Source organism: Poecilia latipinna, unplaced genomic scaffold (genome assembly GCF_001443285.1).
Source record: "Poecilia latipinna isolate Pla-1442-1.1 unplaced genomic scaffold, P_latipinna-1.0 Scaffold317, whole genome shotgun sequence".
NCBI lineage: Eukaryota > Metazoa > Chordata > Actinopteri > Cyprinodontiformes > Poeciliidae > Poecilia > Poecilia latipinna.
The window spans coordinates 262634-284454 of NW_015112933.1; the positions used below are offsets into that span (position 1 = coordinate 262634).

General features: G+C 41.3%; 2 protein-coding genes across 3 annotated transcripts in view; one reads left to right on the forward strand and one right to left on the reverse strand.

Annotated features, from left to right (window-relative positions):
• Positions 1-11250, forward strand: part of cog4 (component of oligomeric golgi complex 4) — a 15907-nt gene extending 4657 nt beyond the window's left edge. The window contains exons 3-20 of one of the 2 annotated variants that reach the window (XM_015034944.1): positions 126-240; positions 331-505; positions 770-963; positions 1708-1813; positions 1893-2050; positions 2123-2181; positions 3616-3740; positions 3823-3941; positions 5842-6008; positions 6105-6270; positions 7694-7756; positions 7850-7963; positions 8089-8181; positions 8262-8345; positions 8421-8522; positions 8640-8768; positions 10216-10357; positions 10491-11250. In XM_015034944.1, the coding sequence (XP_014890430.1) occupies positions 126-240; positions 331-505; positions 770-963; positions 1708-1813; positions 1893-2050; positions 2123-2181; positions 3616-3740; positions 3823-3941; positions 5842-6008; positions 6105-6270; positions 7694-7756; positions 7850-7963; positions 8089-8181; positions 8262-8345; positions 8421-8522; positions 8640-8768; positions 10216-10350 (2104 nt within the window). In that variant the 3' untranslated portion in view covers positions 10351-10357; positions 10491-11250. Of the gene's footprint in view, positions 1-125; positions 241-330; positions 506-769; positions 964-1707; positions 1814-1892; positions 2051-2122; positions 2182-3615; positions 3741-3822; positions 3942-5841; positions 6009-6104; positions 6271-7693; positions 7757-7849; positions 7964-8088; positions 8182-8261; positions 8346-8420; positions 8523-8639; positions 8769-10215 lie in introns of both variants that reach the window. The other variant, XM_015034943.1, reaches the window with a different exon arrangement.
• gnao1b (guanine nucleotide binding protein (G protein), alpha activating activity polypeptide O, b) lies at positions 11118-20737 on the reverse strand. Its single transcript, XM_015034945.1, has 9 exons — positions 20659-20737; positions 18483-18953; positions 18343-18385; positions 15481-15622; positions 15084-15244; positions 14851-14979; positions 14628-14757; positions 13396-13549; positions 11118-13307 (listed from the first exon to the last, which is right to left on the reverse strand). Exons 2-9 carry the CDS (start codon positions 18598-18600, stop codon positions 13120-13122), a joined length of 1065 nt encoding a protein of 354 aa, XP_014890431.1. The 5' UTR covers positions 18601-18953; positions 20659-20737; the 3' UTR covers positions 11118-13119.
• Positions 20738-21821: the final 1084 nt, after the last annotated feature.

Sequence of the window (21821 nt, forward strand, 5' to 3'; positions counted from 1 at the left end):
GAGGGGCACACACACAGACAGACGCTGGCGAGGGAGAGGAAGATATATATATATATATATATATATATATATATATATATATATATATATATATATAGTTGATGCGCTTTATTTTTTCCTTGCAGACCGAATCTACAGCTGATTGGAGGAGATGCCAGCCAGCTGTCAGGCATGATCACTTTCACCTGCAGTCTGGCTGAAAATGTCAGCCGGAAAGTCAGACAGCTAGACCTGGCAAAAGTAAGTGCACCTCTTTTATTTTTTTTAAAGTGGAGACTTTGATAATTAATGCATATGTCTAAAGGTCTTATTTTATTTTATTGTTTGTAGACCCGGCTTTATAACGTCATCCAGCGCGCTGACGACATCCTAGACCTGAAGTTCTGCACCGACGGCGTTCAGACGGCGCTGCGTAACGAAGACTACGAACAGGCGGCTGCTCACATCCATCGCTACCTTTCTCTGGACCAATCAGTGATCGAGTTGAGCCGTCAGGGAGAAGAAAGTATGAGGCTTCTTATTTATTGTTTTGCGTTGCCATGGAAACACGCCGAGTGTTAATTTTGTACTTTTTGGTTGTTTTTCTGTCTTCATGTTTAGCATCTAATTTTTGTTACCGTGTCAGCCCGGATTGAGCATCTCAGTTCTTAATGCTTAAAATATGACCATTATATTTAACCGTAGCATTTTACCAGCTGGGAATATTTCTCTCATCTTTTTGTTTTCAGTAGATAAACTCTGACAGTCATAATGTATCATTTCTGAACAGGCAGCGCTGTGGATGCCAGTCTGGTGACTCTGCAGGAGGCGGAGCAGAAGCTGAAGGTGATCGTGGCGGAGAAGCTCGACGAGGCCGTAGCAGCCGTCGACCTGGCTCAAGTGGAGAGGTTCTTCAAGATCTTCCCTCTGCTGGGCCTCCACCAGCAAGGCCTGGCCCGGTTCGGCCAGTACCTGTGCACTCAGGTGGGTTCCAGGAGAGCCGCTAAGGCACTGGAGAGGGTAGAGGTTATTTGTTGTAGTTTTGTACGGTCATTTCAATCAATTAGTCACATTTTATTTGTGTAGCACATTTCAGCAACAAGGCATTTCAAGATGCTTTTTGCCAAGTCCCATCTTTACAGGTCAGAATGTTGGTTAATGTTTCATTAATAATGTTTCAAAAGCAGCTCTAGACAGGTGGCTTTGTAGTCTAGATTTAAGGGAGCTCAGTGTTTCGGCTGCTTTGCAGTTTTCTGGAAGTTTGTTCCAGAGTTGTGGAGCATAGAAGCTGAATGCTGCTTCTCCTCGTTTAGTTCTGATTCTGGGATGCAAAGGAGACCAGAACCAGAAGACCTAAGAGGTCTGGAAGGTTGCTATGACAACAGCAGATCTTTAATGTGCCGTGGTGCTAAGCCGTTCAGTGATTTATAAACTAAAACCAGTATTTTAAAGTCTATTCTCTGAGCTACAGGGAGCCAGTGTAGGGACTTTAGAGCTCTACCTTCCTGGTTTTAGTGAGAACGCGATCTTTCTAGATCAGCTGCAGCAGTCTGTCTGATTTTTTTTTATTTATTTTTTTTATGCAGACCTGTTGTTTCTGGTTGCTCCAGCTTTTTATTCTACAGTCTTCCCTGAAAAGTGTCTCCCTCTTGTTGCGAGATTCTTGCATCTCCAGTTCATCACGTGATGATTTGAGAAACTTTTTGTGTATTTTTTTTTTCCACACAGCTCGCCTCCAAAGCCGAGGAGAACCTGCTGTTGGCGACAGGAGGCGATCTGGGAGAGAAGAGAGCTCTGCTGATATTTGCAGACACTTTGACGCTGCTGCTGGAAGGTGAGAACCCCCCTCTGCATGCCCGCCTGGGTTCCCGCTGATCACACGACTCCAATAATGTGTTGGTTTCTGCTCACAGGCATCGCTCGTGTCGTTGAGACTCATCAGCCCATAGTGGAGACGTATTACGGTCCGGGCCACCTGTACACCCTCATCACTCACCTGCAGCAGGAATGCGACCGTCAGGCCCAGAAAATTGTTGATAAATTCATCCAGCAGAGAGGATACCACAACAAGGTGTGTGTGTTGCACCAGAGCTGCATGGTTTCTGCTCTTGATGTCTGCTCCTTCTGACCCTTTTTCCTCCAGTTCCAGATTGTCCAGACCAGCATGATGAAGAGCGTACCAGGGGAGGGGATCGAGCCGAGGTCTGCTTTATATTCACCTCCTGTTTGTCTCTGCAGTGGTTCTATTCATAGAAATACTGCAGAAAATAACCAATTACCATATTTTTCGGACTATAAGCCGCTACTTTTTTCCCACGCTTTGAATCATGCGGCTTACAGCCCGGTGCGGCTTTTCTGTGGATTTTTCTTCAACCACCAGGGGGCGCTTTAGCAGGATGTGAATCATTGAAAGTCAAAATTGGAAATCAAAGAAGAAAGTGCTGCTTTTCATTTAGCACAAGCGCATGCTAGCAGCAGGAACGACGGAGAAACTTCTTCAGACTCAAATGATGCAGCTTTTAAGTTGAAGGTTATCGATCTGGAAGTACAGGAGGGAAATAGAGCCGCTGCTCGGCGTGAACGAGTTCATGGTTCGGCGTTGGAGCCGAACCAGCTCTCTGCTGCATCCTTGAGAACAGCGGAGATATCAGTGGCTCCAGTTTTTTTGTTTTTTTTATTGTAGGTGCAGCTTATAGTAAGGTGCTCTCTATAGTCCGGAAAATACGGTAATTAGAAAATCACTTCAAGTCAGGCAGCCCTCGGTATGATTGTTATGATTTTCTGTTGCCACATATAATATGTGCTTGGACACAGGGAGGCCTGCCATGATAACAATTAATTGTTTCTGAACTTATTGCGATAAATTATTGTTGTTTTGAGACCATGTTCAAGTGATATAGTGGCAAGTTCATCCTTTCAAATATCAGCAAATCTAATTTCAAACATTTAACACTGACGCTGAAGGACATTTTACATATCCAAGGTAAATAAAACAACAAATAAAATGGATACTGAAGTCTGTAAAAAAACAGACCAATATGTCAAACCGAAGCCTTTTGTTGTCCAGTCTTTGGTAGAAAGAGAGAAAACGAAAAAACAAACATGCAAATGGGAATTATAGAGCTCGTTTTAATTCTCTGATTGATTTATTGCTTATTGTGACAGGCTTACTCACAGGCCGCTCCGACTGTAACCAAACACATCGGCTCTTTAGACAAAAGTTATAAATAAAGTCAATATCATTATTTAGAAGAATAATCTAATGAGCTTTGACAGCTTCATTAGTTTTTGTCCTCATAAATGCATCAATTATATTTGTTGAAATTATATTTGCAGTCGAGTCGTCAGACTCAATCAGATGGCTTTTATTTTTAGCTGTAAACTCTGGGACTCATTACCATCTGACTTTAAGACTAAGTCTGACATTAAAATATTCACTTAAAGGCTTAAGAACTGACAAAAGATGAACCAGAACTGTATCCATTTTTAAATATTGTCATTCAGTAGTTTTAAATCCATTGTTTACTATGATCGTTTTATTCTCTTTTCATTTAAACCTTGAAAGGTCCTTCTAGGGTCGGGTTTCACAAATCCGCTGTGGATATAAACTCTGTGATGAAATCTCCTGTCGAACAGGGAGCTGGACCCCGTACTGGCAGAAGTGACGCTAATGAACGCCAGGGCGGAGCTGTACCTGCGCTTCCTGCGTCGCCGCATAATGGCCGACTTTGAGGTCGGAGACGCTCAGAGCATCACACCAGGTAGTTTTATCACAAGACGGGGATATTTCTCTTTTTTGTTGTTGTTTTTAACTGCTCTATTATTTTCTCCAAAAACTGTTAGAGCACCAGCAGAACGTGGAGAAGCTAATCAAGCACTGTTTGCTGAGCACCATGATGCAGGAGCTGATTGGATATTACATCCCAATGGAGGAGTACTACATGAGAGAGTCGGTCAACAAGGTCAGGAGGCCTCACGTCTGTTTCAAAATAATCTCCAAGACTCTAAATAACTCTGGAATTAGTAATACTGGAGAATTTGTTTCATAAACTACAATTTAATTCAAGTTTACATGAAATGACAAGGAAATGGTTTTCAAATTCAAAGTTACGACAGTAAGATGTTTATAAAAAGCTTTTTAAAAAATCACATCTTTTGCTTTAAATGCTTATTTGGAAGTAGAATGAAATAGAATAATTCATTGTTGCTCAGCAGAGTAGAAAACTGCCTTTGGCTGAGCGACAGGCAAGGTAAATTTAGAAAAAGTTTAAAAACGACGGCACAGCTGAGACAAAAACATTTGTTTTCAGTCAGAACTGAAGTTAGTGGGACGGATTATCATCCATCTTAATCTTAATGCCGTCTGTCTATTCTGAGACAAACAGTATGTGCAACACTTTTAAAGACTTGCAACTGTAATCTCAGCAGAAGGTGGTTCTACTATGTTTAGATCTAAGGGGAGCTGAACACAAATGCACGCCGCACTTTTCAGCTTTAAAAAAAAGTTGAAACCCATTAACTCTTCCTTCCTCTTCCTCATTATGTGTGATTTTTTGTTGGTTTTTCACATAAAATCCCAGTAAAATATATCCAAGTCTGTTATTGTAATGTGACAAAATGTAAAAAAAAAAACTAAAATGTTTTCAGGGTTTGAATACTTTTTAAAGAACTGTGCATCCTAAGTCACCGACCTGCTGCCAAGGAGCCAGATTAGTTCCAGTTCATTGCAGTTTTTCCAGAACGTGTGCTGTGATTTTTATTTTTGTTTTCTGCAGGACGCTCTTTGAAACTCATAACCAAATATTTTTTCATTTCTAGTAATGCGTAGTTCTGCTTGATGATCCGATTATTTGACTCAGGAGTCTTAACGCTGACACACTTACAGACGCCGACCTTCAGGCTTTATGCTCCTCTCCTCTGTTTTAAACATTTCCATGTTGATTAATCCATTTCTCCTTTTGCTGAAGATAAACGTCAAACTCCTGTTTTTTGTTTTGAACGGCTTGGTTTCTCAGGGATGCTCTGCTTCGTGTCCCAAGTTACCGACCTGATTCCAGTTAAACGAATTACTTCCAGTTTGTTAGACTTGTTTCGACGCCTCATTATGAGATTCGCTCCCTGGGGCATTCGTGGAGGTTTCTAATCCTGCTGCGCCTTGCCTCTTGTTGTTGGTAGGCAGGATGTCCAGAGAAGAGCCACAAATTTAACAACAATATGATTCTTCTGTTACCGTTTGTTTTTTTGTTTTTTCAAATTATGTTGCTGACGTTAAACAAAAAGTAACATGGATTTCATCATGATTCTAAATGCAGGAATTGTTTCTGTGACGACATGGATCTTAAAGTTTTGTGGGCACAACATGACTGATTTGTAAAAAATACATTTTCGTCTGAATTGTAAAAAAAAAATCGGATGTTAATGAAAGTAAAACAGTGTTCGTGGAGGCTGTTTTCTTATCATCCTGTCATTTATTCAGCTTTTTACCAAAACATTTTAGTCTGTAGAGTTCAGAAGAAGTAAAATATTTGATGTATTTTCTTCGTCGCTGCTCGAGTCCAAGAGCTGCAGGCTGCATCAGATTTTAATTTATTTATTTTATTCTAATCTTACTTCTTCAAGGATTCAACTTTATTGTCATACCAGCTCACATTTGCATGTTTATGGTGCAAAATTTGGACTCAGGTCCCAGTTTAACATAAATAAATATATTTTAGGAAATCCAGTAAAATGATGCTGAAATTAGCTTTGCTAAATGCTAAATACACGTGTGAAAGCAAGAGATGGTGCATGAAATGACTTGTTAATGTGAAATTATGCTGGCTAATTTTTACATAACTTATTAATTACTCTCACCTGCTTCAGGCTGTTACCATGGATACTTACGAGAAGGGTCAGCTGACCAGCAGCATGGTGGACGACTGTTTCTACATCGTTAAAAAGTGCATCAGCAGAGCGTTGTCCAGCTCCAACATTGACTGCCTCTGTGCTATGATCAACCACGCCAACTCGCTGCTGGAGTCAGACTTCAGGTGACTCCTCAGCCTCCCTACCGGGCAGAATTCAAAGACTTTATACAAACCGCTGCCTCTTGTCTCACCTCCGTCCTCTATCTTCCCTGCTGCCAGAGAGGTGTTGTACAACAAGCTGCGGCAGGGCTTCCCGGCCACGACGCTTCAGGACATCCAGCGGGGCGTCAGCAGCGCCGTCAGCCTGATGCAGAGCAGCTTGCAGCAGGGCAAGTTTAACACGCTGGGCATTGAGAGCACCGAAAACGCCAAGGCTGCCTTCCTGGTAAGATGATCGGAGACACTGCCGGGTGCCGCTCCCACTTCTGCCTGCCAGTAAAATGCCCTCCATATTTACCGCTAACAGCCAAGGTTCAGGTGATAAAATCTTTGGCTTCAGGAAATAGACAAAAGTAAAAAAAAATATTTATACAGCTCTGGAAAAAAGTAAGAGACCATTTAAAATGATCAGTTTCTCTGATTTTACTCTCTATAGGTAAATATTTGAGTAAAATGAACATTGTTCTTTTATTCTATGAACTACTGACAACATGTCTCTGAAATTCAAAGCAAAAATTTTGTGTTTATTTGCAGAAAATAACAACAACAAAAAAGATGCGGTGGTTTTAGACCTCAAATAATGCAAAGAAAACAAGTTTATGTTCATTTAGAAACAACAAAACTAATGTTTTAACTCAGGAAGAGTTCAGAAATCAGTATCTGGTGGAGAAACCAGGAGGTTTTCAATGGGGATCAGTGCAGTGGGCTCTTCATTTTTTCCAGAGTTGTATGTTAGCATAAAACTCTGGTCCGATAGTCAGATGAAGTCTGACTGATACCAAATATTTTTTGTAGAGATTATAACGCATATCAGATAGTAAAAAAGTGAGGAAACTCAAAGAAACCTGTCGTTGGTTGATGTCTAATTGACTGAAAGTAGCAGGAATTTTTTGTTTTTTATTCCTTTAAGGACACCTATATTGCAAAATTCACATTTTGTGTGTTTTTCTATTTACATTTGGGTCTCTACTGATTCTAAAAACAGTCTGAGTGCTTAAAAAAAAACACCCAACCAGTTTTTGGCAGTTAAATAAGTTAACTTTTTGGTGTCTGGAAAATGAGTCTTTTAAAAAACTTCCAGAATGTAACATCACAAACCCAGTGAAGCCCCACTCGTTACCTAGCAACCCCAGAAGAGTTCCGCCCATCACCTAGCAACCCAAGCTGAGTTAAAGCACATTTTGGTCAACTGGTTTAACCCTTCTAGGCCAAACGGGCGACGTTAAGCTTTCCAGGCAATATCAGGTTATTACGGTAATTTCACCCCCGCCGTAGCAGGGGGTGAAATTTAATAGACGCTAAATTGCGAAAATAACTTGCTAGATATTGAAGTCCCAGTTGTTATTGATAAGTGGGCAAATATTTTTACTCAAAGGACATTTAAAGAACTGCATACAATTAAAATAAGCAAAAATATCCAGGCAGAGATTTGAAACTTAGGACTCAGAGGTTTAACTGCAGACTGGTTTTGTATCGCCGGTAGACCTACCAAACCGGTTCCGGAAGCATAATGGGTCAGCTTTAATGAATTGGTCAAAAATCTCTTTGTCAGCATTTCAGAGCTCAGAGCTTAGCTAGAGAATATTGTTCGGTCCTGATCTCTGTCTGGTGCAGTTCTGTTCAGTCCTTAACGTGCTTTTCAAACGCAGGTCACTCTGAATAACGTGGAGGTTTGCAGTGAGAATATCACAACTCTAAAGAGGAACCTGGAGGTAAGAGGCGCATTTCTCCCCTTTCTTTTAGGAAAATATCTCTGCAGGTTGAAAAACCAGATATTTATTGTTTTTTTCTCTTTTTCCTGGCAGAACGACTGCTCCAAACTGTTCACTCAGGGAGTCGGATCTGGTGAAAAAGCAAAGATCGAAAGCTGCTTGTCCGACCTCGTCAGCACTTCTGCAAAGTTCAAGGATCTATTACAGGTTAGACACGCGCACAAAACGCTGAATAAATGTCAATGATTCTCTGCAGACCAAGCCAAATCTATTCTAACTTTGACTTCAATGCTCTTAACTCAACATTTAACCCTAATTGTATTTATATTTAGGAGGGTCTAACGGAGTTGAACACGACAGCCGTAAAGCCTCAAGTCAAGCCCTGGATCAGCAGCTTTCTGTCCATCTCCCACAACATAGAGGAGGTTCTGCTCGCCTCACACACACAGAAAACAACCAGAAGTCGGGTTTGTTTTCGTTTTTAAATTGTGGCCGATCTTCACAGGAAGAGTTTAACGACTATGAAGCCAACGACCCCTGGGTGCAGCAGCTCATCGTTAACCTGGAGCAGCTCATGGCCGAGTTCAAGGTAACGAACATTAAAGTAGCCGATTTCTGACCGGATTAATTCTGCTTTTATGATCGTCATGGTTCTCCTCCCCAGACGGCCCTCAGTCCTGTCATCTACGACACCCTGACCAGCCTGATGACCAGCTTGATCTCTGTTGAGATGGAGAAGACCGTGCTCAAATGCTCCTTTAGCAGGGTGAGCAGCTGCTTTTGGCCACAGGGTGGCGCCAAACCTTCCCTGCTTATTTTGAAAAATTGCAGTGATTTGCTAATGCATCCTGCTGGTTTGTGGTTGATGCATTTCCTGCTGCAGCTGGGAGGGCTGCAGTTTGACAAAGAGCTGCGGTCTCTGGTGGCGTACCTCACCACGGTCACCACCTGGACCATCAGAGACAAGTTCGCTCGCCTCACGCAGATGGCCACCATCCTCAACCTGGAGCGGGTAACTCAGACTCACACCAACACGCTTCTTCTGGTTCCACTGGTTTTAATGGTTAATCGTTACGATTACTTTTCGTGAAAATAAACTATAATATTGAACTTTCTAGATGAGAAGAATCTTAACCTTAATTGCAAAAATTTAGGTCAGACCAAATATTACTTTTACTAGTTGTAGCTGTGAGGAATATCAATAAATGAATTAACTTTGCCTAAAAAATCCACGTAGTGGGTTACAAATACATATTTAAGATTTCTTATTAGAAATACAAGCATGTTTTCTCTGGAGCCTCTGACCTTTAAGATCTTTGCTAAGGAGATAAAAATAGTCAGAGGATGCAGTAAGCCCAAATATGCAATGACTATAAAATGGCCTTTATGCCTTTATTATAATCTTATTTAAAAACACCGCTGTCTCATTTTATTCACTCAAAAATGTAAAACGACTCAAATGATTTCATTTAAAACAGGTAACTATTAATATTGCACCTTCATTTTTGTTATATTGCAGTGTTGAATTTTATTTCGATACATGAGTTCGTAAATTTAGTCGTTTTCAAAAACTTATTGCACGGTTTGTCTAATCTGTTTTGCATTTCTCATTTTAATAAAGTAACAGTTGGAGAAAAACATGCTAGCTGCTTCAGACGTCCAGTTAGTTGCTCACCAACTCCAAACAAGAGGGACGAGTGACTCTTCTTCAACTTCCATGTTGTTTATAACTGGAAGTCAGTACTCTCAGCAACAGGTGGGAGAGGGGCAACTGTGTAACTCAATGGCTCAATACAGGCTGGAAATGCTCTGGCATTTTCTCTCTGCTGGCTCATTCAAGGGGTTAAAAAAAAGTCTGTGGAAGGACACGCATCCTTAAAAAGTCTTAAATTTATGCATCTAAAATTAAAATGTCTTGAATTCGTTCACAAAAAAACGTAAGTTGGCTTTAAATATTTTAATCAGGAGTATTTAATCGTATGTGGTGTGTCTCTTGTTTTCTCTCTTCTTATGGGACATTGAGTGTGACTGGATAGTTGAGGCTACTGCTAACTAGCTGCTAACGTACCCTTGCTAGCAAATTAGCTAGTTTTTTGCATCCATTATGGATAAGTGCAAACCTAATGTCAGTTGACTGGATAATGTTTGTACATTTCTGTGGAGATAAAGGTCTTAAATCTACCTCATAACGGTCTTTAAAAGTCTTAAATTTGAATTCTTGCAGAAAATCTGCTAACATGATCATTAAAACTGTGTCCAAATCAAAACCGATTCCTCTTTGTGCATTGTCTTACTTTTCTTAAAGGTAAGTTCAGACATAATCAGAGTCTTATATTTTTTTAGTTTTCATGTTTTTAAAAATATGTCAAAACTAAAGAACTTAAAGGTGGAGTGAGATCAACATATAGCTCTCGGCCTCTTTGGTAGCATCCTGAGGTTTCTGCTTCTCTGTCCTGCAGGTGACTGAGATCCTGGACTACTGGGGTCCTAACTCAGGCCCGCTGACATGGCGGCTGACCCCCGCCGAGGTGCGTCAGGTTCTGGCTTTGCGGATCGACTTCAGAAGCGAAGATATCAAGAGGCTGCGACTCTAGATAACAAGCTAGTGGCCGTCTGCGACGGTGAAGCACATGGATAAAAAAAGAAAAACTCTAAACAGATGTGTGCGCGACACGAAACAAACACCCTGTTTGTTCCTCAGTGGTGTTTTTTTTTTGTTTTTTTTTTTTTGCAGTTTGCCCAGCTGATCCCAGTCTGCATCAGTTCCAGCTGAGCTTCCAGAGACACGGTTTTTTCGCAGCAGCGACTGCGAGCAGCCTGATCTTTAGTTAACTGTAAAAATGTGTAATTAAAATCATAAATGTGTGACTGTATTACGGTGGAGTATTTTTAACCTGTGGCAGGCCGAGAGAGAAACGGGGACACACTGGGAGCGTGGAGCGGAGCCGTGGGGCCGCTGGTGCAGCAGAGCAGTAATGAACGTCCCGGCCATTAAACTGACAGAAGCAGGTCAGACAGCTGATCCAGCCCAGTCATCCAATATATGAATAGCTCCTTGCTGGTGATGATGGAACACTTTTAACCTAATAAATTGAGAGCTTGCTGCGCTGCGCTCCTGATCTCTGCCACCCAGCACATTTCACTGCCATGCCAGAGCCGCTCCCAATCTTTTTTTTTTTATGCTTATTTCTGACTCCAAACGGGCAGCTTTGTTCACGAGGCAGTGAAGCATCAAAAGTGGTTCACTCTCTCATAATATGCAGCCTAATTTCCTGGTCTTAATTCTCTGTACAGATTAAAGCGGAGGGAACAGCTTGTTATGTTGCGGCGCAATCAAAACTCAAGACCGCCAAAGCAGAGATAGTTAGGAAAAGTGTGGCTTTAATGTAAACACAACATTCGATTGGCTCAGCACAAACATTCCACATGAGAGCAACCAATAAACTACTGAATAGGATGGGGGTGCAGCACAGAAACATTCACAGTAAAAAAAAGAAAAAAAAAATCTGGTATAATCATAATATATATATACAGTACGGTGCTTTTTAGGGTGAAAATGGAGATAGGATGTGAGGACTGACTGATATGTGATGGGTTAAAGAGAGTACAGGGGATGAGAGGGGCAGTCTGGGTGAAAATGAGGGGCTGTACTTTAGATTTCCCTGCAAACAGAGAAACATGATGGACGGTGGAGAGAGAGGGAGAGAGAGAGGAGGGGGGCAAAGGGTTAAATCAGAAAAACTCCCCAAACAAAGACTGCCTGAGGTGAGGTTGCACTTTTTTATGCAATTTCACATCCAGGGGCCTCGCAGCAGCGCAAAAGCCTGGATGTTGATGCAGAGCTGCTCGGGACCCTCTGCACCTCGGGGTTTCATGAAAGGAAATAAATACAGTGCTGTGAAGAAATTTTCACCCCCTTACAGATTATTTCTTCCGTTTTCTTGTTTTTTCTTTTTTTTATTGAATCACATCTGTCAACGAACCAAAGAGAAACAAAGTCATTCATATGCATCAGTCTGGACGGGGTTACAAAGCCGTTTTCAAGGCTTTTAGCTACAAACCTTTAACCACAAACGGAGAAAACGTGGAACGGTGCTGAGCCTTCCCAGCCTACCTAAAAACCTACCTAAAATATCCGCTAAGAGTTCATGGACGCCGCCTCGTTCAGGAACATCTAAAGCGCTGCAGGCCTCGTTTCCCTCCGTTAAGGTTCATGATTCAACTTACAGGAAACGACCGGGCTGAAACCGGATCCCTAGAGGCAAAACCCACTGAGGACCATCTCACATTCACCCTTTACTGTCCTAATTTCTAGGAAAATATTCAGATATTGTCCTGTTAAAACCTGGCATGAAGCTAACAGCATTTTATAAGAAGAACATATCAACAGTCAAACACGGTGGTGGCGGTGTGGTGATCAGGGTGATGAGCTGAAGCACAACAGTCTGAATAGTGCAGAGAGAAAAAAAAGCTAGATGGAGGTTTGGAAGTGGTCTAGTCAAAGTCCAGGCTTAAATTCAATCAATATGATGTGGCATGATCTCAAACAGGCTCAAAAACTCTATGGTCTGTAAGGGGGCGAGTTTTCACAGCACTGCATGCGGCACGGGACTTTTCTTCTAGGTAAGAGGGAGACGGAGGCATAACTAAGTCTTTCATTGTAATAAAATCTGATATTTAAATAATATAAATCAACAGTAGGAGCTCTAATTTCTGGCCCTACTGCCCTATCTGTTATCCTCAGATGGTTGGCACCAATGTTTCTCTTTGTGTTTTTTGAAGGAATGACTGGCTGATGGGCGGCAGCCAGCAGCTGCTCTGGACAGAAGAATCCTCTCTTTCATGAGAGCCAAACCGAGTGGACAGACCTGCAGGCCGGCAGTTTGAAGGAAAGTTAGCACAGCCTCCTTTCTTTTCTTTGCGTCCACGCCCCTCAGCCACAAGACGCCATCAGCAGCATCATCATCATCATCTCCACCTTCACGCTCAGCAGCTCGTGGCGTGGAGCACCAGAGGCTGTATTCAGAGCGTAACGGGACGGCGTCCTCCTCTGCGTTTCTGGGCAAGGCTTCAGCTGAATAAACCTCTGGTGCTTCCAGCCTTACAGAACATTCAACTTAAAAACACATTTTTAAAAGACAAAAAAAAAAAAAAAAATGTGGGGGGTGGGAGGGCTTAGATTTTAAACAAAAATGATGGGGATACATATCATGGCAATGATCCAGTGTGGTGTTTGACGGCAGCTCTTTGGGTCCCGTTTGGACGTGTAGAATTACATATTTATGTATTTAAGAATCATCAAAATTATCATTATTAACACCTCACGCGCTCCATGACGACCTCTGTGCTTCTGGCTCTGGGCCTCAGTACAAGCCGCAGCCTCTAAGGTTGTTTGCGATAATGATGTCGGTGACGGCATCAAACACTACCTGGATGTTCCCCGTGTCTGTGGCACAGGTCAGGTGACAGTAGATCTCCTTGTTGGGAGAGCGGTTCTTGCTCTCGAACTGAACCTGAATGTAAGCCGTAGCGTCTTCGTAAGTATTAGCACCTGCGGAAGACAAGAGGGCGGCGAGACGTGACGCTGGGTTCGCCTGTGACCGAGACGAGCAGGAGAGGACGGAGGTCCGCCGACTCACCTGTGTATTCTGGAAAACAAATCGTCAGCGGCGACTTCTTGATCTTTTCAGCAAACAGATCTTTCTTGTTGAGGAAGAGGATGATGGAGGTGTCGATGAAGAACTTGTTGTTGCAGATGGAGTCGAAGAGCATGAGGGATTCGTGCATGCGGTTCTGCAAGAGGAGGAGGAACAGCACTGAGGGAAATCTTTCCGACTCGCTGCAACAGATCCGCTCGAATCACAGAAATGTCACAGGAAACCAAACTCTGGCGGAGTTTGACCGTCTCTCCTGGTGCAACGCAGACACTTTATGATTGTGATCAATGTAACGCTCTGCTCTCCCTGAAGAATAAAACACTGCTGCTCCATTACAGCTTCCACATAGTTAAAACAGGGACGAAACCAGAAGCCGAGCTCACTCGACACACATTATAAAGTGTCTGTAGTGGCTGCCTGTGCTGTTGTGGCCACAGATCTTTACTGGTGTTTAAACTGGTTTGTCAGATTTCCTTTGGTCCTCCAGGCCAGAAGAAGAAAAGTTCTGCTGGTACCTGGAGTGAGAACTAAAACTGCAGCGCCATTAGCCTACAGCGGCCCTCACTGGGAGCATTTTAAAAATGCCATCAAGTATCACATTAACTATTTGTTAACATTACATTTATTATTTATGTTTTTATTTTTAGTTCTGTTATTGTAATTTTAATCGTAATTTTGAACAATTTTAGCAAGTTTTTGATTGGTTAATTATATCTCATTATTATATCATTTATATTTTAGTTATTCAGTTATCAAGTATTCTATATCGGTAAATAACTAAGCTTTTATTTTTTTAATCAAGTTGCTTTGTTTAATGTATCATTTCTGTTGTAGTTACTAGCAATTACAACAATTATTTCTTTAAACAGTTTAGCCATTTTTGTTTTAAATATTTTTGTTTCATTTTTTTAAAAAGTCTTTAGAATTATAAGCTATATTTACATTTATCTTTTTATATTTTAATTATTAACATTTATTTTTCTATGAGGTGTTATTTTAACATTTTTATTGCCTTTCCAGCTTTGTTTTTCTGTACCAACCTTGTATTGTTTCTTTGGTTTTTCATCGTTTAGAATATCTGGTCTTACTGGACTGACTTGGTCATTTCCCGTCTGTATAAATCACTTTTTGTTACATTTGTTTGAAAAATAATTCATAAAGTCCCTGTGACAGACTGAAGGCATAAATGTTTTCCATGTTTTGCCAGTACTTACAGTTGTCTCGTCTTCATGGAGCACCTGGTCATACCCGCTCAGAGCGACGCAGAAAATTATCGCTGTCACATCCTCAAAACAGTGGATCCACTTCTTCCTCTCTGACCTCTGACCTCCAACGTCAAACAGCCTGGGAACACGGAGCATGTCGGTTCAGAGCAGGAGCTAAAACTGGTAGCATTAATTCCTCACAAGCTGCAGCAGGGGCTTCCTTTTCTTCCACCTGAAATGGAGGTTTTTAAAGGTGAAATGGGTTTCGACGATGCCGGTGGTCTTCACTCGGGTCCTCAGGATGTCCTGCTCTGTTGGCTGGTAATCTGCCGCCCCGATGCGGTCTAAACTGTCCAGGTAGCTGTTGACAACAGGAGAAGAGATGGAAGAATTACAGGTCTACTGTTTTTGTTGGGGGTTTTTTTGTTTTGTTTTTCAAAAACAGCAGCTTCTTGTTGCGCTCACTATTGAGCCGAGTCATTCAGCTGGTATTCCCGGGCGCGGTTGAAGCACTCCTGGGTCCCCGGATCGGCCCAGAGACGCTTCATCGCAGCGAGAAGCTCGGCAGAGTACGGCTCCGTGTCCTCCATGCGACTGACAACGTCACAGACCAGCTTTGCGTCAGCCTGTTTCATAAGTTCAGGGAGGGGAACAGACACAGAAATATAATCTTGTTAATTATTCATCGCCTGCTGAGACAGTTTTGGGAGCTTTTTTTAAACTAACTTTTCAAAACTGCACATAAGTGAATTTATTACTCGTCCAGCTCTTCTCGGACACGTTCACATTTCAAGATTATATTAATAAAATTGAATTTCCTAGAGATCAACTGTTCAAATGGTTGGGTGTGAGTGAGACTAACTTTTCTGTCCTTGTCTCCAAACTCAATCGTCAGCGAGTCCATGGCTCGAAGGATGGCTGCCAAGCTCTGGATGGTGTTGCTGTAGACCACAGGCTTATACTGCTTCACATCATCCCCAGAAAAGCCATCTTCATGGATAATCCTGCAGGCGTACAGAGATATTATCAGACAGGCACAAGCCTGGTCTAAACAGAAAAGAAGAAAAAAATGTCTCAATTGTCCATATGTCCCTACATTTCAAAACAAATGACTTATTACAGTAAAAGCTTCACTATTCCTGATTTTTCTGCAGCTGTACGTGCTCTGGTGGTGTTTTCTTATATCTTTCCTCCTTCTCTATCATGTTAAAGTGCAGCAGGAATTGATCCCGTTCCCAGTCTGCGATGTGTAATTTGGCAGTAATGTGATATTTAAATTATTTATAATGCATGACGAGCGATGGAGTCAGATCAATCTGAGCTCTAATCAATCACAACCACACAAGACCAGGCACAATTAAACTCCCTATGATCTGGTCCATCAGGCCCTCCTCACCCCGACTGACTGGATCTATAAGCAAACCGACCCGCGGTCCAACATTCATCGCGTCATTCGCAAACACCGACTGACATCCGATGAGGAAGACAGATAAGGGATCACGGTTTTCATCTTTCCATCTCATCAGGGCACATTATGAAAAGATGCTTCGCTGCAGAGATCAGCCACATGGCCTGAATCTGCAGCACCATCATCAAAATTAACAGTTTTATGGAATAAAAAAAAAAAATTACCATTGCGAAGGGAGAATGGGAACGGCTGCATTTTTGGATTGCAGATTATGATTAATTTTATTTTTCCTGTTTAAAAAAAATCAGCTGCTTATGTTTTACTGTGGAAAATACCAGTTTTGCTTAAAAGGAAACGTTAAAAAAAAAAAAGAAAGAAAGTTGCTTTTTATTAAAATGTTTGGTTTTCTTCACAAAAATGCCTAAACTCTTGAGTTATATTTTGAGACATAAAAATATTTTATGGTATAAATAGTGTATAAAGTCAAAATAATTAAGAATCTTCTGTTTGAAAAAAAAAAATAATCAAATGAGCTAAAATGTGCTGGGTTTACATAATTAGTGTCTCTTTAAAAAGCTTTATGAGTTATTAATGAAACTCCTTCTGACCAATACAGGGTGCTAAAGAGGAAAAGCACAAAAATAGACATCACTGACATTTCTGCAGCCGACTGGCGACAGCAGCACGCCTGTTTTATTCATAAAATCCACCCCGCTGCATGCATCATTTCACCTCACTTTACGACTATTTTCGAGCCTTTGAACAGACTCCTCATGCCTGTTGATACTACACTTCAATTCCTTTCTCATGAATGCCACCAGGAAAAGGATTTCCACCGTATGTGACAATGATGTCATCACGCTCGCCTCCAATACCTGCACTTTATGACTCAAAGTGAGCAGTAAAACCCATCCATCCGCTGCCTGCCCAGGCCAGGGAAAGGCCCTGAGAGTAATTTGTAAACAGTGTTTTTGAGAAGCGTCTTGGGTTCGGGGCAGAGCCGTAGGATATGCTGCAACCTGGGAGCACTGGCAGGGTAATGAGGTTGAGTGGAAACAAGAGGAGGCTGGGCAAACTTCTCCCAAGATAAATGCTCAGTCCCATTTCACCTCTTGCTCCTCGTTCGTTCCTGAGGGGTAGGAAGCCACGCCAAGCCAATTGTTTATGTAAACTAGGGGGAGGGAGAAACTGGAAAATACGCTCACAAATGTAAAGATTTTCCCCGTTATCGTCTTTTAAAAAGGCACAACAACCACTAAAATGTCCCGTTTGAAGAGTTCTCATATTGGAAAAATACTGTAAACCAACACAAAATGCTGCAAAAATTAAAACATATTCTTAACTTTTAAGATCCACCACTAACACAACAACTAGAACGTTCTGATAGATATGGAGTAGCACCAGGAAGACTAGCCATACAATTCTGCAGCACCTTTTTTGATGATTGTACCAAATGTACTATATTGGAAAAGAAACATAAATGCACTTTTAACATGTTAAGGTAGATTTACTTCTCAGTAGAATACATTTGGTAATTTTTTTTTAAGAACGCCTGCTGCAGGATTGTAACTGTATGCTAAGAACATAATGTGCACATGAAGTCAAATGTGTTTATGAAGTAGAAATAAGTGAGAACTGAGAATGCATCGGCTGCTTGAAGGAGTGTCCCATTTCTATCTGATTTAATACACAGGTACAGGGATGACCCAAGGAAGTGGGATCCAGTCGTAACACTGCAGGGAGGTTTGTGTCTTTTCGTGCTGAAACATCTAGGAACTTGATTAAGAGGTTTAGGGAAGACAACAGCAGTCGTTTAAAACATCAAAGGGTGATTTAGATTAGACAGGGGAAGGTTTAGATGCGGTTTTAGAAGCAATATTTCTGAGTAAATCCGCTTTATAGGCAAAGTACTCCCGGCGATATCGGGCACTTAAAGCCATTAAGATTAAAAGCAGAGGTATTCACTAATGGAGCAGTAGTGACCTCACTGTAATTCACACACACACACCCTGTACATATCCCTAGCTGCACACTCCCTGTAGTCAAGCGAAACCCTCGTTAACTACATTTCAGCACCCCCGGCGGTGAACAGCACCCTGGGACGGCCTCGCTGGCGGTCTGCAGGAGGTGCTGGAGTCACCGGTGCTCCTCTGGGGCTTCGGCCTCTCGAAACATGGCGGCCCAGCCTACCTCCGTGCAGACAGGGGAGGCGCAATCTCGGGCCTTTCACTCCGACTGAGTTTGTCAGCGGAGAAAATGAGACCGGAATTTGAATAAAAATAATAATAATTTTAAAAAAAAGTAAATGGCACTTACTTCATCTGTTTGACGATGGTGCTTTTCCCGGACTCTCCGCCGCCTGCAAAGAACGGAGGCAGAGGCAGTGAGATCAGCACCACGGAGAGCACCTCCGCCCCTCCATGAGCGCAGCGAGGCGCCGCAGCCTCTCCTCTTACCGAGCAGCAGCAGCTTGACGTCCTTGGCGGCCACCAGCCCGTCCTCCTTCAGGTTCTTCTCGATGGCCTTGCTCCGGTCCAGAGCCGCGCGCTCCTCGGCGCTCAGTGTACATCCCATGTTTCCAGGCGAATGAGCGATCCCGTCGTCTCCCCAGTCCGCCCTGTCCCTCGCCGACTCTCGGTCGCTGCGTTACGTCTCACTTCGCTCTCTCCTCCGCGCTGGCCGCTACAGCATTAGGGCCCGGATTGAGGGCGAAACAGAGCCGGGATCCCGGAACGGTCTTCTCTCCGCGAATGCGAGCCTGTCGCTCCGTGCCCTCGTTCAGAGGGGGCTAGGGGGTGGGGTCGTTGTGACAGAGCCTGCGGGGTTGGGGTTGTTAGGTGGGGAGGGGGTCTCCAGCTCTCTGTCTCTCTCTCTCTTTCTCTACAGGGCGGCGCTGAGGATGACGAGCCTGCGCGCTTTCGGCGTATCTTTTCAAGGAAAGCACAGACGGGATGGTATGGCAGGCCGTTGTAACATATAATCAAACAGGCGGCTGTGATTTAGCTCAGTAGGACAAATAACTACAAGTACACAAACATTGTACTCAAGTAAGAGTGAGACTACTTCAACATATTTTTACTCAAGTAGAAATAAAAAGTCAACAAAACCGACAAATTACTCAAGTAAAAGACAAAAAGGCTACTCAAGTACCAAAAAAAAGCACCACAAAATGAATCATTTAAAGGTGCAACTTAAAGTATGTAACTTTTTTACATATTTGTTAAAACCTGTCAGCCTGTCCTGACAGTATAATATGAGACAGATAATCTGTGGAAAAAAATTGATGTCTTTTATCTCCTCCCTGAGCTACTATTCTGTCTGAAGAAATGGACTGCCCGGTCAAAAACAACCAGTCAGAGCCAGGAGGAGGGTCTTGGCGGTGTCAGTCAGCCTCATGTACTTGCTACTCAATGTACTAATGGCGGAGAACTTACTGTTACAGAAAAACAGTTTTCTGTAACAGAATGCATAGCCTATTATGAATGCATAATAGGCTATGCATTCATAATAGCATAGCCTATTATGAATGCATAATAGGCTATGCATTCATAATAGCATATTATGAATATAGCATATGCTACCTGCAGCTAGCATATGCTATGCTAGCTGCAGGTAGCACAGTACTAAGATCCACCTCCTGGCTCTGATTGGTTGTTTCTAGATAGCACTAGGAGTGCTAGGAGAAGGAAGAACAGCTTGATTTTTTTTTTCACAAATTACCTGTCTCATACTATACTGTCATGACATAGTGACAGTTTCCAAAAATATGTAAAATATACTTTTATAATCATTACATACTGCAGTTTTAAAGTGGGCCTATGTAGCTTAAAATATTTATTTTTGATATTTGTTAAAACTGAGACAAATAATCTGTGGGGAAAAAATCAAGCTTCTCCTCGACTCAACTTTTTCAGATTATCAGACACAAGACTGACACAACTTAGTGACAGTTTATAAAAGTTAAAAATTAAAAATTACATCAGATGTACCAAAATAGAAAGTTATGTGGATTTTTTTTGTATTTTAATTACCAAATTTAAAATAATTCATATCAATAATGACAAATGTAGGCGAAAGAAATCTTTTTCCAAATCAATTCCTTTCAATATAAAACTTATAAAACTATCAAAAACTGCAGGTGTGTGTCTATGCCAGGTGATCTTTTTTTTAAATAAAATAAGCGTGTACTTCATTCATTGAAGTTACCCACAATGGGTCAAGAATCCAGACATTTTACTCAGGTAAATAAAATTACTCAAGTGAAGTAAAAGTGAAATGTATAGAGTTGTAAAAAATACTTTTTGTGCTGTTCTCACAACACGTGCCAATGTGTAGCTTGACAGCCAGTGATCAAATAATAAAAAGTCTTGTTTTTCTGAACTGAAGATCTTTTAAAAATGTGTTTTTCTGTAACTGAAATACAACAGACGGGAAAAAATATTACTGGTTAATACAACCCTCTTAATGCTACGCTCAAAACGTTTTTGTAACTGAAATGTAACAGAATGAGAAATGATTTAATAATACACATATCTTCAAGCTACGCTCAAAAATTATATCAATGATTTAAATTTTATCAACGAAAAAAGACAGCATTAAGTGTAAGTGCCTACCAAACATATAAATACTTACAAACACAAAGGTTTTCCAAAGTAGAAAGCGTATAAAGTTCATTCAGAGAGTTTATGAGCCGTTTACTTTGTCCTAACTCTTGTTGACATGGTTACCGGAGAAATATACGTCACAGATAGTTTCTTGTTAAGAGAGCTCACTCGGTCATGTTTCTGCGAATACAATATGACAAAAATCGTTGGTAACACAGAAAACACAGTCACATTAGGATCAAATTTCAAACTTATTAAAACCAATCAGTCAATTAATATTTAAAAATGTAATTATGACATGGACCAATATTGGTATTTTAAAGACCAAAGTGAAAATAATTCATATAAATTACAAAATAACAAAATCGAGGGAAAGAAAAATTTATCCAAATCATTTTCTTTCAATATAAAATTTAAGAAACTTTAACAAAAACCGCAAGTGTGTGTCTATATCTGGTTATTTCATTTGGTTAAAACAAGCTTGTTCTTCATTCAGTAACGTTACTCACAGTGGGTTGAGCATTCAGAAATATTATGTTTCATAATAAAATTACTCAAGTAAAAGTAAAAAGTACAGCACTGTTAAAAAAATACTCTTAAAAGTATGATCAGATCAAAATATCTGATCATCAGATATTTTCTTGTTAACTGGTAACTTCTGACTTCTAGAAAAGTCAGAAGTTATCAAACACTGGCAGTGCTTAGATGAATGGCACCATAGGCCATTCATCCCATAAAGATAAAATCCGAGAAATGATCTGGGTTTCACAGCATAGTCCCAGATAATTTCTTGGATTCTGGAATCCAAGAAATTATCCCAGTTAACTAGGGAATTTAAATCCATCTGAATAATAACATTTTTACTTTTAAAGCTTATATTTCCATTCCCAACTGAAACTAGGAAATTCTAATGGCGGGACGTCCAAATATCCAGAGTGGCTTTTGTCTTACAAAATAACAGTATTGTGACGTAAAATTGATTTTTGGAAAGTTTTTTTTTTTTTGGAGAAGGAAAACTGAATTACGGACGTTTGCGCTGAGTATTTAAATGATAAATTGGCCTGCCATACCCAGAACTGTCCGCGCGAGACTCACCTAACAATCTGGTTTACGTCAGAGCCGCCGAGCTCTAATCACGTCCGGTGAAAGATTGTTAAAAATGACAGAAATATTTAAGTGGCAAGTGTCGCT

What these genes read in the sequence shown, in the direction of transcription:
- gnao1b (XM_015034945.1), bottom strand. Translation starts at nt 18,600, where the DNA reads ATGGGATGTACACTGAGCGCCGAGGAGCGCGCGGCTCTGGACCGGAGC. An exon ending in ACCATCGTCAAACAGATGAA is followed by an intron (nt 15,623 to 18,342) that starts GTAAGTGCCATT and finishes GTACGCCTGCAG; the next exon opens with GATTATCCATGAAGATGGCT. An exon ending in CTGAATGACTCGGCTCAATA is followed by an intron (nt 14,980 to 15,083) that starts GTGAGCGCAACA and finishes TGTTGTCAACAG; the next exon opens with CTACCTGGACAGTTTAGACC.